This window comes from Anabas testudineus, chromosome 16 (assembly GCF_900324465.2).
Source record: "Anabas testudineus chromosome 16, fAnaTes1.2, whole genome shotgun sequence".
Taxonomy (NCBI): Eukaryota; Metazoa; Chordata; class Actinopteri; order Anabantiformes; family Anabantidae; genus Anabas; species Anabas testudineus.
The window spans coordinates 10646647-10663179 of record NC_046625.1 but is presented as its reverse complement, the minus strand read 5'-3'; the positions used below and the strand labels follow the sequence as shown (position 1 = coordinate 10663179).

At 45.6% G+C, this 16533-nt stretch overlaps 1 protein-coding gene across 5 annotated transcripts; it reads right to left on the bottom strand.

The window, feature by feature from the left end:
* Positions 1-379: 379 nt before the first annotated feature.
* On the bottom strand, positions 380-15607 carry LOC113169223 (histone-lysine N-methyltransferase ASH1L-like). Of its 5 annotated transcripts, XM_026370450.1 has the most exons (15): positions 15073-15604; positions 11537-12395; positions 6766-10702; positions 6592-6684; positions 4772-5132; positions 4423-4596; positions 4240-4346; positions 4085-4158; positions 3939-3984; positions 3797-3837; positions 3619-3689; positions 3344-3519; positions 2716-2807; positions 2456-2598; positions 380-2367 (listed from the first exon to the last, which is right to left on the bottom strand). In XM_026370450.1, the coding sequence occupies exons 2-14, from the start codon at positions 12191-12193 to the stop codon at positions 2470-2472; spliced, it is 5958 nt and encodes a 1985-aa protein (XP_026226235.1). In that variant the 5' UTR covers positions 12194-12395; positions 15073-15604; the 3' UTR covers positions 380-2367; positions 2456-2469. The 5 variants fall into 5 exon arrangements, with proteins under 5 accessions (XP_026226235.1, XP_026226233.1, XP_026226234.1 ...); XM_026370448.1 differs by having other exon boundaries at positions 6592-10702; positions 15073-15603; XM_026370449.1 differs by having other exon boundaries at positions 4240-4334; positions 6592-10702; positions 15073-15603.
* Between the last annotated feature and the right edge of the window lie 926 nt (positions 15608-16533).

Below are 16533 nucleotides of genomic sequence, written 5' to 3'. Positions count from 1 at the left end.
AAGTGAAGATTTACAATTTTGCTTCGTGTACAGCACTTTTAATACCTAACTGCAAAGTCGGTCCCCTTTAAGCTCCTGGAGACATCCTCTCTCCTTTTTGCTCAGATCAAAAGATCCCAGGATGCCCTCGGATGTTGTGAAGGGCAGAAAGAGGAGAATAAATCTCCAGAGTGAGCTGCAGCCCTCCCCCATCTTGTAACTGTGTTCCTCTGATAGCGTCCTCCATTGCGGGTCATTATAAAGGACAACACAGCATGAGATATGCAATCTAACACCACTAGATAGCACTGTTAGCTCAAGAGGATTAACATCATGCCCCCCAAAATACATGTACACACAAAGAGGCCTTGTCACTGATCCACACAGAGAATCTGCAGGGTTTAGTACTGGTAGACATAAAATGCTTTTATTATTATGGATATAGAGGCAAAAAGTCTGAGCTGACATTCTATGGCGTTGTTTTTGAAGTTTTGTTTTTCAGATGCACAATATCAGACGCAACAGGCAAAGGTTACATGTCATGCAAACTAGATAAATAAGTCTTTATGTGTACCTTTGCTAATAAAGTTAATCATCCACTGGCAATAATGTAGTGTAGTTAAAAAAGGAAACAGGAAAAATATACATAGAGTATGTAAACAGTGAAAGAAATTGCACTTTCTTGGCTTGTTATTAGAAGCCACACTACTGAAAGAGAGCAGAAATGTAACACTGGAAAAACAAATTCACTGTCACTGATTGTCTGACCAATAAAAAAAAAGGAGAGCTCGGCTAAAAAAATGAGTCAAATTATGTAATTCTACAAAACAAATCATATACAATCATGTCAACTGTAAAGAGAAACGTCTGATATATTGGTCAGCTGTAATTTGTTAAAAACATTGTAGTTAAATGAAAGATTTGATTATTAGCTTTTATGTATAATCCCAATATTACTGTCATGTATGATACTAATTTTATACGCTACTACCGATAGAAGGAAAACAGGTCTCTTTCTATGTACATTCACATGAAACTAAACGCTTATGGTTACTTCCGCTAAGTGGATTAACCCAACGCTCCTAAGATGAGAACAATCTACTTTGCATCTGTACACAAAAATGACCTCCGATCCTCAAATATTAACAACTTAAAACAAAAAAAAACATAACAAAGGAAGTCCTTATATTGTCCTTATCAGAGGAGATATTGCTTTTAAAGACTGCATGAGTTCGCTTAAGTACATACACAAGACAACATGGCACTTCTACAGAGCATTTGGGGCAAATCGATTCTAGTTTTTATTCTCTTTCCTTTCTTCCCCCGAGGACATTCTGATTGTCAATGCTCTGAAGCAAAGAGCGAAACGTTCTCAAAGGCAGCCTGAAGTAAACAAAAACACTTTTTACCCCTATCCCTCCTTTCCCCAGGAAGCAATACTGAAAATAGTCAACAATAAACATTCCTATCATGAATATATTTTGTCCATTTCTTTAGCAGAGTGTACTCAAGCCGTCTTTTTTTTTTTAAAAATAACTTCTTTCTTAAAACCTCATTAGAAATTCTCTTGCAGCGATGCCAAAATTCCTGTCACTAAGCCCACCCCCTCCCCTGCCTATTCACTGGTACATAGCAGACACTGTCTTGGTAAAGTGAAGAAAAACCCTAACACTGTCTCAACAGCTTTTAACTGGCTCACTTCTCCTCGTGTCATTTCCCAAAGGTGCAAAGTGACTTTGAAAGCTTAACGAGTAAATGTGGGTACAGTTTTGACCTACTTAGGGCCCAGGCTACATTTTTGTTCCCCCGGGCAGCTTGTGAGCTCCTCGTCTCTTGGAAACTTCAGAGCCGAAATGCTGGGTACCATATATGTCCACTTTCAATATCCGAGCAACGTCTGTCTTTCTTTTGCTTAAGGTGCTGAAGTTAGAGCAATCAAAGTGTATGTGTGTGTGTTTATAGTGTGTCCACTCAGCATACATACAATCTTTAGTGTGCTTGTTCATCCAGCACTAGTGCAAATTCATTTCAGCTGGTCTGTGTCTTTCTTTCTTTCTTTCTTTCTTTCTTTCTTTCTTTCTTTCTTTCTTTCTTTCTTTCTTTCTTTCTTCTGGGACAGTCTATCTCTGGTTCTTTCATCCCTCGCCGTTTGGATAAAAAGATGTGTTGCCATGGTTTCATCCTTGGTGTGATGCCCTTTAGAGCGCTAGGTTCAACACACTCATCTGTCAGTGTGTGAGATGTCTTTCTTGCATTTTCAGTCGTTATAATTTTGCAGCTCTCTCACTCGTTCTCTGAGGAACTACTACTGTTGGTAGCAGTGTTGTGACATCAGTTCCTGTCCTTCTGTCCAGCGGTGGGCCTGGTCCTTTTTCAGAGTGGTCCCACCTACATAAAGGCAAGACACTATCAACAAAACAATGCGCATACCTCTTACAGTCTATTAAAGTCTTTCTGTATCTGATGTTCTACTTACCTCTCTCTGTTAGCTTATGAATGCTGCAGGGTCAAAAGTAAATCATTCAGCCGTTTCCTCCTCTGTTCTCTGCTGCAGGCCTCTTCTTCCCCTCGGTTTTCTTCCTCTCCCTCCTCCTCTTGTCTGTTCTGGGTTTTTGTGGGCTGTGGTGAACAAGTATGCACAAGTAATTGCAAAAGCAGATTTTTATCCTTGTGGAAATTTGCATTCAAGGAAAGAAAATATATTTTCCGTGGGTAGTGTTGCATTGATTAACTCACACAGGGGCTGGCAGTGAGCGAGCTGGAGGTGTCCTGATTCTGATGGCAAGGGTCACTGCTGATAACCGTCACCTCCACCCCCACTGATTGATCTGAGCATTAGAGGTCAAACAGTATTCTTTATGTTAGTGAAGGCGTATTATAATAGCAAATAATTTGTTTTACAGATATGTAATTATGCGAGAGAGAGTCCTTATTTCCCCTTGATTCCCATCTGCAATCAGCCTGGGAGTCTTTGATGGAAACTGTGTGGTTTCACTGTTAATGGGGAAAGTTGATGCCTGCTGGGGTCTTGGACACCAGCAGTGGATGATAGAAATGGGGAAATATTTCTGAAGGCTGAAATTCCGTGGTTGGAAAACCACTTAAGTTTGTGCTGCTGCGTATGATATGAAGAGAGCTAAATATGAGGACGATGGGCGGTAAGCAGAGAACATACACACACACAAAGACATACATACATACAGTACATGCACACAGAAAGGAAAAGACACAAACACAGGACAGGAAAGGAAATCCACACAGATGTACAGTAAAAATGAAAATGCACAGAATTCAACCACATACACGTATGCATACACAAACACCTACAGAAACAAAAACTAACACACACACTTGCTTCATGGACCTGACTTGATGTGGCTGTCGTCCCCATTGGCTCCATCACAGGATGGATGTCGTGAGCCCCTCTCCTCCCCCTCTGCATCTCTCTCTTTCTCCCTCTCTATCCTCATTCGGATCTGTCTGTCTCTCACGAGCTCCCAGTTCCTCACAAGGAACACGTGGTGTTTCACCACAAAGCTCCTGCCCCCGAAACACAGTGAGAAACGTCACAACAATGGCATTAGTTTAGACATCCAGGAGTTTGATCTTTGATCTGAATTGCTGCGTTCTTTTCCATACCTCTCACTGTTGGTCAAAGGCTCCATGTCGAGGTGAGGGAACAAGCTTGTAATGTCACTAGAGCTCTCCTCCTGTACAATAAAAAGAGAATGGAGGGATGTGTGTAAGTTTTAGGGAACAAATGATTAAAGCTACATTTTTCATTGGAATAAAACAACCACAAGCCACATAAGCTCACCGATGTCTGATGAGAGAATACAGTCCTTTCCTTCATCCGGCCTGAGCGAAATAGAGAGAGGAAAACAGTAAGATACTGTAGGAGAGTATCGTTTCAACATCAATCAACATGTGAAGATAGCACATTGAATACTGGAACTCACAGTAACGCCGCTTCCTCTTCAGGGGTACAGCAGGCTGCCTGTGAAGCTGTAACCAAACAGCATCACAATTGCATCCTGGTACATTTGCATCACTCCAAGAATCTCCAAAGCATCATGTTATTCTCTGTTAAATGCCACTACTGTACCTTGTTGTGCTGCCACAGCCACATAACGTCATAGGGTAGCTGGAAATGAATCCGCTTCAGCCTCAGATACTTCCCTGCAGGACACAAGAGATGTAAATGGATAATCTCAACTCCAACAAACACACAGCTCAACTTGAATCTTCTCATATACGCACCAACATGTATTGGAGCAGGTAAGAGGGTGTACTCATGCTCCCCTGGTGTGTATTCCATAGTCTCTCTGCAAATCTGCTGGGCCTGCGAGGGAGGACTAGGAAAGAAACTATAAGCAAATAACCAAAAGAACCTGATAACAAATAAATGTTCTGATAGTTTGTTTATGAAATCTGTCAACTCACTCTGTAGTTTTGTAATCATCAGAGTAAAGACCTGCCCTCAGAAACGTCTTCCTAGGAGGACCATCAGCTCTCTCCTCTCTTTGGACGGTTACTGGTTGGGACAGAGCTTGGTCCACATCTGATTGGCTCAAACATTCGGCGGAGGTGTCACATTCGGGTTCATCCACACCAACACTAAAAAGAAAGCATGAAGAGAGATAGAATGATAGAGAGGAAAAAGAGAAAGAAAGAAAAGGCACTGGTTTAGCACACAGTGCTGAAAACAGTGGGTTAATTTAACAGTAGTGAGTGGTTGTATTGAATTTTCAAGTCAACCAGCTCAGGCACTTCTTAATGCTGTCGTGTTTACCTCTGAAGGCAGGGAGAGTCACCATGTTTTCTTTTCCGTCCTCGCTTCCTTCTGGCCTGCAGCTCCAACTCTGACACCTGCTGCACTGTGTCACCTCCACGATTTCTCTCTGGGCCTCTTTCTTCTTTTCTCCCTCCCACTTCTCTCTCGTCCCTGTAGTGGGCGTGTTCTGGCAAGAGGTTGGATGATGACACAGAGGGAGCTGCGGAGGGAGTTAGTGTGGGGGAGGATACAGTGGAAGGCAGTGGGTGCTTCCTGGGCCGTCCTGGCCCTCTTTTGTTTTTCACCGCCACGCTGTGTGGTGTTGGCATCCTCTTCTGCTGCCCCTGGCTTCTTGAGTCACCTTGTAAACCTGCAGTGACTGAAACAGAGAGGGGTAGGGAGGGAGGGGTTGAGGCAGAAGGGGAGGGGTGGTGTAAGTGGCAGAAAGGAAATGAGACAGATGTGGATCAGTGATTGAGCCAGCAGGAGGTGTGAGGTGAGGCCAGTCTAGGCTGAGTCATGTGGATGGCCACAGATTAGGTGAGTCACAACATTTCCTCTGACCAGATCACTTCTGGGAAATGAATTAAGAATTGTTTTATGTACACACAAACACACACACACACACACACACACCAAAAAACCCACAAGAATGGACACAAACATTGTGCACTGTGCATAGTTTTTAACGTAATCATGCACACAAATGGTTTTTGCACATCCACTTAATGTGGAACACAATCTCGAAAGTCAGCACACAGAGAAAGAGAGAAAAAGTGTGTGTGTGAGCGCGTCCTTGCTAGCGTGCCGTACACATGTGTGTTTAGTTAGATGATGAACTGATGTCAAACATATTCCACCTCTTTCAAAAACAACATTTCCCCCTCGCAAGCTTTCTTTGCTGTGTGCAGTGCTATTCCTTCATCAATCACTCCTGAGGTCATCTATCTTTTTGTTCCATTTTCCACAGACCCTGACAAGACTGACCACTCTTTCCTTATTGGATTTTTCCAAGTCAAATAGGCCCTGTTGGCCAGCAGTGAGGAATAGGCCAGGCTTTAAATAGCCAATCTGGTGGTTAACTAATGACTGTGTTCACTGGGTAGCCCCAGGCTGCAACATCGTGTGGTTCGCTGCAGACTGCGAAGATTTCAAAGATTTTCTGGCAGATTCCCATTAAGACGCTTCCCTCCTGCTATAACACTTTTTAAAAATTCCAACAGAGAGTGGTTGCTAAGTGGTTGCGTTTGTGTGTGTGTGTGTGTGTGTGTGTGTGTGTGTGTGCATCAGGCACGTCTCCTGCACGGCAGAGGGAGTCTGAAATTGGCTATAAAAAGAACGGAGTCTGATTTCCTCTCAAACACCCTTCAGGCTTTGATGTGTGGCTCAACAACACCTGAGAAAAAGCAATGCTGTCACTATATTGGGCAAACTCGTGGTGCCACAGTCTCATCTCCACATTGTGCAAATATAAAAATCTGTCATACCAAGCAAGTGAAAAGAAGCTCTTGGCATAAAACCTCACTCAGCTAGCTGTCATAATTTGGTTGCTGTTGTTGTAGTTCAATGTTAGACACAGTTGATGTTAGATTTCTGATTTTATCTAGGTTACTATCAATATTCTACATACTCATAGTTTCTGTTGAAATAATAACAGAACTATGCAGTCAAACAATTCAAGCTGACAGAGGGAGATTTCTGTAGCATTTATCAGCACAGACAATTTAACTGACAGTGAAACACAAACAGTGCTTTATGTCCAAGTATCTGCACCAACATTCGTGTCAGTGATGTATTCATTCATACACTTATTGATCAAATCATTCATGCGTCCTCACTTGCTTCTCTCCTCTCTGTCCACGCTGGCTCGTCTCTCCTCCACGACCTGTCTCCACTTCTTGGATTCCTACTAGCCAAACCGCTCCTCAGACCTATGGCAGCAGATGTGAACAGGTTGGTGTGTGTTGGGGACGGGGGTGTCCTGCACAGGTGTGAGTCTTCAATATCCTCACCATCTTCATCCTCTCCATCTGATGCAATCAATCTGGCTGTACGTTGCTCTGTTGTAAAGCCTCTCCAGTTGGAGTTTCCAAATCCTGTCCCTCCCAGGCCCCCAAATTTTGGCCAGCTCTGGCCAAGAGCCCCCCAACCTCCTCCAAATGAAGACAGGTGAGAGGAACCCAGCCCCAGTGAGGTGAGAGATGTGTGTTTGTACCTCTCTGCCGAGGATGTTGATGATGTGGTAGCAGCAGCAGAGGAAAAGGATTCGTTTCCATTTTCACATAACCAGGGAGATTCTTTGGTCAGCATGCTCCCCATTCCTCTTGTCCCTTTCCTTCCTCCCTCTCCTTGCCCCAAAATTAACCCTGACCTTGACTTTGAGCTGGCTAAGCCCTCTCTTTCCATGCTGTCTTCCTCCTCATCCTCTTGCAAATCCTCCTCGTCATCCAAATCTCGCTCACAGTGCCTGTGACGGTGTTTATGTTTATGTTTGTGTTCGCTCCTCCCACAACCACAGGAAAAGCTCGATGTGAACCCTGAGCTGAGATGTGGGCCTCCTCCATTTCCTACTCCTAGATCTCCCTCAGTCTCTCCTCCCAAAGCTCCCTCTCTCAGCAGTCTGCTCCTCCGCCTGTGGAATCTGGCAGGGTTGAGGAGGAAGTGGGCATGGTGGGGTGGATGAGGGGTATACTGATGAGGAGATGGAAGCGGGTAGGAGCTGGGAAGGTGGTGGTAAAGTGTTGTGGTTGGTGGATAGCTGCTGTAAAAACTCATATTTTCAATGGTGTCCTGGAACTTTGATGCACAACCACACTGCCTGCGGTCCGGCTTCCTGTTACAATGCACTGGCTGGCAGGGGTAGAAAGGCTGAGGGGAGAAAGAGGGATTAGTGGGGTAAGACGAAGGGTGAGGCGAGTAGAAGCCATTCAGATTTATCCTGAAGATATTGGAGCGGTGGGAATGGGAGGAGGAGTGATGCCGCCTTCCTCCAGCAGCATTCCCACTTCCACCATCAAAGCCCTGTCCCATTCCTGTCCTCACCCAACTTCTCCGTCCGATATGGACCTCGCTTAATTGACCAATCAGATCTTCTAGTTCAGCCAGGAACTCTGGATCTTGCATGTGCAGCTGCTGGTATTTCTTCTTATGTTTATTTTTCTGTCTCTTCAGTGCATTGTGCCCATGGCAGGGAAAATAGTCCGAATGAGTGCATTTATTGTGTCCAGGGCAAGGACAGGGGCACACGCAGGTGCAGGAAGATGGACAGTTGTAATCCCTCCGCCTGTGCCGGTGCCTATCTCTGTGCCGCTCCACAGTAGTTGAGTTGCTGATGGGGTTTGTGTGTCTGGGCATGAGAGAGAGGGGTGAAGAGACCGGAGAGGGACGGTCTACAAGAGAGGAGGTGTGTCTTTGACCTCCAAGCATCACTCCTGACCCCTGACCTAACCTGAGCATGCCTCGAACTCCCCTCATCTCCCCTCGCTCAGAAACACTGTTGTTATCCGTTCCTATTCCACTATCACTAGGCAGTGTCTCTTCGCTGTGTGATTCACTCCTGGGGGAGGGGGTGGCCTCCTTTAGGTGACCAGGAGAGCCAGGTGTATGATGCAGTGGAGGAGTGGGACAGGAGAGCTTACACGAAGACTGGTGAAAGGGGAAGTGATGCCTTCCCTGACATGGACAACTCTTCTTCACAAAGGGAGAGAGGGAAGAGGAGGAGGGAGGACGTGGAGACGTGCAGGAAGACGATGGAGAAGGGAGGGAAAAGGGCGGAGGAAAAAGAAGGGAAGAGGTTGGTTCTGTGAGGCTGCCTTCACTGTAAGGGCTCTGGGCCCCACTGGAGTGGGTGAGTGATGGGGAGGGAAAAGGGTGAGATGGCAGAGGCTGAGGATGGTTAGCTGAGAACAGAGATGTTTCTGAGGGATTGGTAAACAGAGACGACTGAGTGCAGTTCTGGGAGATTAGGTTCGCTGTTTGGGCTTTAGGCTTGCGTCCTCGCCTCTTGCCCATGTAGATGGTCCCTCTCTTGCTCACATTAATCTGAGGGCCCAGCTTACTCCCAAAGGAAGAGGACAGTGCTGAGAGCGTTTGTACTGTTGTAGCCTCTATTGATTTACACAATCTCAGAGAAGTCTCCCCATCTGCTGTCTCGCTCCCCCTTCCCTCCTTTCCTACATAACCAGACAGCATTACCTTGTGAAGCCTCCTTCTCTTTCTTTTCTTCATCTCATTAATCAGCCTCCTGATCTTTAGCTGCCTGTTCCCCTTTACAGAAGGATGAAAATCTTTACTCCGGTCTGTGTCTATAGTGTGATTCAGTGTATCTCCACTCTGGTCCTCGGGGAGGGGTCGTTTGGGAGGACGGCCACGCTTCTTGGGCCTGGATTTAGACTGATCAGCACACTGCAGTTTTGGACTTGGCTCCAGCATAGGGATTTTTGGAACTCTGTCACACCCTGAAGAAGGCACCTCAGTTGTCATAGCATTTGGTGAAAGTCTAGGGGAAGGTTCATCCAAACTCGAGCTGTGGGATTTAGGACGGCCCCTTTTTCGGGCAGGGGTTATGGAACATCTGGATGCAGGAGGACTAGGGTCTGATGTGGGGTGACTCTGTTTTGGGGATGGAGGTTTGGTTGAGAGAGGGGAGGAGCTGCTGGTTAAGGAATTAGATGGAGGGTGTGATTCATCAGTCTGCTGAATAGTGGCCTTGGCAGGAAAAGACGTCTTGGGGTTCTGGGGGAAATTTGGTAAAGGATTATGTTGGGAATCTGAAGGGGCTTCCTGATTTTCTGCCCTCTGAGCCCGGTGAACCAGCTTGGTCCAGCTGGGCCGTCTGGCTTTACGTTTCTTGAGCGGTCGGCTGTCCTGCTCTTGGAGGGAAGAAGGAGGAGAAACAGGGGCACGGGCAGGAGGAGTGGGCATAGAGGGTGGAGCAGAAGAGGGGTGGCTTGGAGGAACAGTCGAATGTCTTGAGACGTCCTGTTCATTTGATTTACTGCTGTCACCTGTTGTTGCTGGCTCAGCTTGTTTAACTGGCTTGCAACTGTCATCTGCCTTGTCTTTCTCTTCTGGTCTGCTTGGATTCACTACTTTACAGGTTTTATCCAGTTCACCACTATCAACTGTTTGACCACATTTTGTATTATTCTCCTCAGTTAGTTTTTTGTCTGGACTAAGCGTATCCCTCTTTTTTTCAGCCTTTCCACTTTCAATCTTTAGTTCTTCCCTCCATGTATCATCAGCTCTGTGTCTTTCATCCTTTTCTTTACTATGCTTTGATTTCCCATCCTTTCCTTTATCTTTTTTCTTCTTTTTGCCTTCCTCCTTTTTGCTCTTACTCTTTGCTCTTTCAGCTTCTAACCGATCTCGCTTTGAATTTTTGTCTTTACGTTTCTCTTTTTTTGCTTTCTTCTCTTTCTCCTTCCTTTTTTCTAGTGAGGGCTGTAAAGAAAGATCCTGGTCTTGGGATTGGGCAGAGGAGATATCCACAGCTGGGGATGACTGCAGTTTAGGAGGGACTGAGGGTGAAGAAGGAGCGTCTGGCCTACTCTTACCAGACAGACTCTGTTCTTTAAGAGAGCTGGTGGAGACAGGAGCTCTTGTTGGGGAGTCCATTGAAGAAACAGTGGGGGAGCGGCTGTGTTTTCCATGTTTGAGTTTCGATGAAGAGCCATGGATGTCAGCAGAGCTTTTCCCATTTGATAGTCCCTTCTGTCTCGTTGTCTGCACCAAACCGTTGTGTTTCTTGGAGGTGTTTCCTTCATTTCTGGTTTCGGATGCAGAGTGTGTCTGGATGCCTTGTGTGGAAGGAGGAGTTGAAGCTGTTGTAGGTGAGCAGGGTTTGTGTCCTGCAGGGATAGACTGGCCATTGACGCTAGGAAGCTTCTCTTTCTTCACTCTCTCAGATGAGCCATTTACCTCCGTCTTATCGGCCAGTTTGATAGGAACCTGGGGAAAGTAAAAACACAATCTCTGTCATCGACAGCAATGGCTGTGACATCCATTAGTTTGCTGGAGACAACAGTGAAGGACAATGGGGCGCAGACAATAACTGAAATGCTTTTGTTTTTGTCTGCCCATTAAAAGAGTGAGTGAGGACAAAATGACTCAATCAGGCAGAGAAAACAGGGCATATTGAGGAGAAGGAGAGAGTGAGGTGATGGAAACAGGAATGGGGTTGACACAGAAAGGAGAAATACAAAGGCAGAGAAACAGAGAGGAAGGGAGTGGGACAGGGACAGAGGGGGAGTGAAAGATAAATGAGAGCAGGTAGAGAAAAGAGTAAGATGTAAAAATAGAAGAGTGGGACAGATATAGAGAACCTGGCAGAGACAGAAAGAGAGAGAGAAAGCTGTGCTATTGGTAGCTATAAATTGCCACTAATACAGATGAGAAGGCTTGACATTTCGTACTTGTCCTGTAATTTTGGTATGCTGCAGCTTGAGTGGCGTTTGTGCAGCTAAAGCAATAAGCTTCCCCTTGGGTGATCGTCATAAGGACTGATGGACCAATGTCTGTAACTGCTCCAAATGGTTGCTGTGCTGTTTTCCTATTTATAGGCCTGTTTATTTAAATATGCTGCTTAGGTTTCAGTATTGATAAAATAGCTTTGACCTTATTACAACTGAGCACAATGACAGGTGATTTTGAACCACATACATTGTATTTTTATTTCATTTTATCTTTATGCTAACTTCAACTAATAACAGTTTTAATATTGGGAGGTGACGCAGAGGACTTTGTGTGCGTGCGTGAGGCTAACTGTCCTTGTCCTCAACTTACCGGTTTGCCAGACTTCGTCCCTTGGCTGGGTATGGCGAGGACTGAGGCAGGCGTGGAAGCTGTAGTAAATGTTGGCGATAACGACAGTGACTGCGACGACGATGATGCAAGTGGTGGTGAAGCAGCAGATGCACTTTGTTTGGATGTGGTCTGGACAGCATCCAAGCCTGAGCGTTGCTCTCTGGTTGCCTCGTCTGTGGTAGAGCTGGTTTTACTCTGTTGGCCCACTCCTCCTTCACCATCCCCCCTCAGCAGTCCCCCCCGGCCTTGTCTCTGATAGGTCCTGATGGTGGGTTTGCAGACATAGCTCTCTAAGATCTTGGGCGGTTTCTTGGTACGTTTGGCCTGAAGTCCAATCCGGAGTCGTACATTCCCCTCAGGACAGCTGTTCTCTCTACCAGAAATCTGAAGCTGTTGCTGCCCTGCACTTCCACAGCGCCCCTCAATAAGCAACTCCAGAACAGCCCCCTTATCTCCTTCTCTCTTCCTCCCTGCTCCTCTTTTCTCCTCCTCCTTTTTTCCTACATCTCCATTCTCCCCCTCACCTCTTCTCTGTTTGTCTGCCACTTGGTCCTGTCCAGAGTCTTCAGGTGCAGAGGAGGGGTCCAGTGTGGAGTTTGTAACTGGAGGGGTCCCCCCCTTCACTCTCTGATCCATCAGAGAAGTCAGGGGGGAGAAGCAGGATGCTGTGGGATTCCCAGTATATCACTTTTAAATGATCCCAGTGGGGTTGGTGGGGTCAACGGTGCAGAATACAGGTGTAGGACAGGAGATTTCCAAAGGAATACCTTACAACAGTCCAACAACAGCAAGGTGCCTTCATCCAGCGAAGGTCTTGCTCTTCGTTTTTAGGCTTGAACTGCGAGGGAGTAGGTTGTAGGCAGAGAGAAAGGAGAAGAAAAGACAGAGAGAAAGAGAGGCCAGTGATTAGTCATTTTAGTGAGCTCAGATGCTGAATAGCAGCAGTACAGGAATTGAGGGGAAAGTCCCCTTCCTGCAGGCAGCTGTAGCGAGGTGCTAAAGTCTGTGTCCACAGAGATGATCTCATCATACAGAAAACGCAGGGGCCAATCAACGTCGCCGATTCCCAGAATGTCGGCACTAACTGGAAGAAAGACCTACTCACATTCTTCAGAAACAGCCTCGGTCAGTTTTCTCTACTAATCTGTAAATAACAAATTCATTTCTGAAAGACCACAAACGCCAAACCTTCAGAAGTCTACTTGTGCTCTGATCCTTACTCCTCTCCCCAAATCAATATATCAATCAATCAGCTCCTGGCTAATTCAAACACTTGATCCAGTCTCCTCCCCTCCTCTCCCCACTGTCTTTGCGCCTTCTGTTCTCAGCTACTCCCACAAGCACTTCTCCTCCCACCCTTCCCTCTGCTGTACTTTCTTTTCTCTTCGAAACTCCCCTTTTCATGTTTGGCAGAAAGCTCTTGCATGCATTCTCTATTAGTGCCATCCTCTCGCTCGCTCGCTCTCTCTCTCTTTCCCTTGCTTTTTCTGTGTAGACCACACACTAAAATGGTCAACTCATTCACTGTATCCATGTTAATCAGAACCATATTTCTGCCTCCACTTCATTCTTATCCTCCTCTTCAACCTAAATCCCTCCATTCACGGTCCGACCGTTCCCCTCCTCCCCTTTCAGTGGTGGTAACACAAATCCGTAGAAAAGGGTAAAACTTATTTTTGGAAAGGATTGCAAATTCCTCCTCCTCCCAATGCTTCCTCTAAGTCAAGTAAGCTTTTCATTGACCCCATTGTAAATGGACTTTAATGTGACATTACAGCGAAGTAACACACCCTAAAATAACATTCTCCTCCCCAGAAAAACTTTCACTCTCACTCTGCCCAGTTTTGAACGTATCAAAAGGAAGCAGCATCTTCTGTCATGCTTCCTTCATTATACTCTCTCTCATTAAGGGAGACACTCATCCATTTTCTAATAAAACACACCCTGCCAACCATTCTTGCAGCTCTCTCCTGAGAGCCTCTTATGAAATAGCTCATCTGTCTCTCAACGCACTGAACTACCCCCTTAAATTTACAAGAGCATCTCAGATAATGTTTTCATTTAAGAGCTCTGTGGGCTATCTCTCCTGCCTCTTGGTCCCTCCACACCCAAACCCTTTCCTTGAATCATACTGAGCTCAAATCAACATCTGTTCCAGTAACTGGCGTTATGTAACAGCTTTGGAAAGCATTTTCAAGGCCAAACCTCCTCACAATAAAATAAACTGAGCACGGAGATGGACAGTGGTCCTCCTAAACAACAGCAGACACTTTTATTATGACCTGTACTCCAGGAGCCTGACCCATATGAAGCAGAGCGAACTGAAAAGGATACAGGCATGACTCACACGGGTTACAATCTTGTTGTGCAGAGAGACTAAGAAGGGAATAAAAGTGGCAGGTTTTCAAACGTAAAAGGGCAAGTCCATTCAACATCAGTCATACTAGTGCATACTAATAGCTTCTTACACTCTCCACAGCTATACGTCTCAAACATAACTCAAAATGATTCTAACATTAGACCAGGAGCTATTTCCACTGTCAGGATGATGGGTGAACTTGACACTGAAGTCAGTGTGGTTCCTCAGCCGCGCTGAGACAACGATTAAATCATAATAATAGCCCACCATATTTCCAGCCATCATCGCCATCCCATCAATAAGTAACGTTACAACACCATTATCCTCTGCCTGACAACAGCAGCCCAGCTGGGGAGCGAGGGTGATGTGATGGCATCTCCAAAAGACAGGACGATGAGGAGCGAGTACGCATATGGAGGTGCGGGGAAGTTTCTCACGTGAGTCTCCCTCCTCCTCGGTCCCCACACACGCACGCAGACGCGCACTTCCCCATAGTTGGAGTATTACAAGTGTGTTGGTCGTACATTGTGTACCCAGGTCGCAGCTGCGTAGGCTAACTGATGTTGCTACTGTAGGTACAGTAATGGGCAGTGGGGGTGTTACCGCACTGGAGCAACCTATCACTGGTTTACCGAGGACGTCAACAGGAGCTTCCTTCTCCATAATGACTTTGCGCACCTCCGAAAATCACTATCCGCCTGATGCTGTCGCACTTACAAATCATACACACATGCACGTGTTGTTGTTGTCGTCACTCCTATCTCCATAATGAAATACATCGCGCATTTAAGCGACCTAAAACATTATACAGCTGCACGCCGCGAAACTCGACATGGAAGTGAGGGGATACGTAGCATCAAAATGTGCTTGTGGGCAGGTTTTGGGATGTGGATTAGTCCCCGGCCACCTTCTTCTCTCCTATCTGTCCTCTGCCAGCCCTTCTGCTGGTGTCAGCAACATTGAAATAAGAAATATCACCATGCACGGAGAACAGAGGGGGAAACATACTCAGCAACAAGGGATAAAATTAGCGCAAAGCGGATGCTCAAAAATCTCTCTAACACACTGTGCTTTGAGCTCGCTGATGATGACAGGCCTGCGCACATTAATACAGACTGCCATGACAATCTGTTATAAAGCTACGTAGGCTACTTACCCGAGAGCGCGTCCCAGAGCCAACTGCGTTTAGGCAGGAGGTTAAGGTGTTGCTGTCCTGCTCTCCCCTTCGCACCAACAGCAATCCACAGCTTTTGGTGCATTAGATGATGCTTTGATTACATAACTAAGGCCATCGGAGGTTAAAACACCTCCTAAAACCGAGTTTCAGTCCCCTGAGAACGCAGAGCCTACTGTGCAACAACATTGGCGCGGGTGTTTTCATAATCATACAGTCGACAGATCTCCGTCGGCGCGTCTCCGCAGCTAGGTGGCGGACTGGTTGCGCTGGATCTTATTCTGCCCACTCCTCTCGGGGAAAGTTACATCGCTCCCGCCTGTGGTAATGGCTCAGATTGTGCTCTCGTTTGCATACAGGCTGTTAACGTGTCAGGGCGACGGGCTGAAGGCTGCGCAGTGTGTGTGTGTGTGTGTGTGTGTGTGTGTGTGTGTGCGTGCGTGCGTGTGCGTGAGTGAGTGCGTTTGCTGGGTTATTACAGGCTGCCAGCAGCGCGGTTGGTGGATGTGCGGGAATGCAATTGCGTGGCCATTTTCATGTGGCCAGAGGAGGAGATGAAACGGTGAATACATCACAGGATCTTATTGCGGTTCATAATAGGCGATTGGGGAGGGCTATTTAGACGCTTAATAAAATGGCGACGACTTGGCAGAAGTAGCTGCTGGTAGGATTTGGGGAGCAGCGCAAAAGTTGTCGTCATCGTGTAAAGTACAATTGGATTTATATTACACTGGAAAGAAAGGCAAACTTAGCTCTGCACGTATTAAAAAGTTAATAAGTGAGGGGTGTTTGTCATTAAACTCGAAATATGAATTCAGAAGCACAAGTTAATCTTCTCTTGCACACAGTAGAAATAACATCTAACTCCTGGTTTATGTTTCACAAAGTCTATTAAAAACATACATGATAAATTTTAGTAAGACAGAAATGGTAAACCCTTTATAGCAATAAGAGAAATGATTGTTTGATTTAATACCAGAAGTAGATAAAGTGATAATGTAGTCTATTATTGTATTTATAAACACAGAGCCACATTAAATATAATGTTGTATTGTCTATCTTCTAAATTCAAATTACCTGTAACTACACAAGACTGCACACTGCACACACACTAAAGCAGCACTAAGTGTCCATAGTTTTCTGTCCATTAGTTATTACATGCACATATAATGTAGATCTGAGTCACAGGTCACTGACAGGTAAAGGCCCCCACTTTTTAGGTTCCTTCTACAAGAGAGAGGGTCAGAAATAAAAGATTTAAGACAAAGGCCTTTGATGCTGCTTAAGTAATTTGTTCAACCTACATAGTAAATTGGTACTCACATAGTTTTAAAAGACATCACATCTGGAGATCCAGGTCCAATGTAAGAATGTAACCAGAAAGTAATTTCAAGAATGAAATTTACATTAATTGGACTTTTCAGTTTTCAGAGCCTTTCTTTG

Bases quoted from the DNA above. Each gene is read 5' to 3' on its own strand.
- LOC113169223 (XM_026370448.1), bottom strand. From the start codon at position 12,193: ATGGATCAGAGAGTGAAGGGGGGGACCCCTCCAGTTACAAACTCCACA. The intron at 5,133-6,591 runs GTGAGGACGCAT...TCTCTGTTTCAG, and splicing joins GACAGAGAGGAGAGAAGCAA to TCACTGCAGGTTTACAAGGT. The intron at 2,808-3,343 runs GTCCATGAAGCA...TCTAATGCTCAG, and splicing joins CGACAGCCACATCAAGTCAG to ATCAATCAGTGGGGGTGGAG.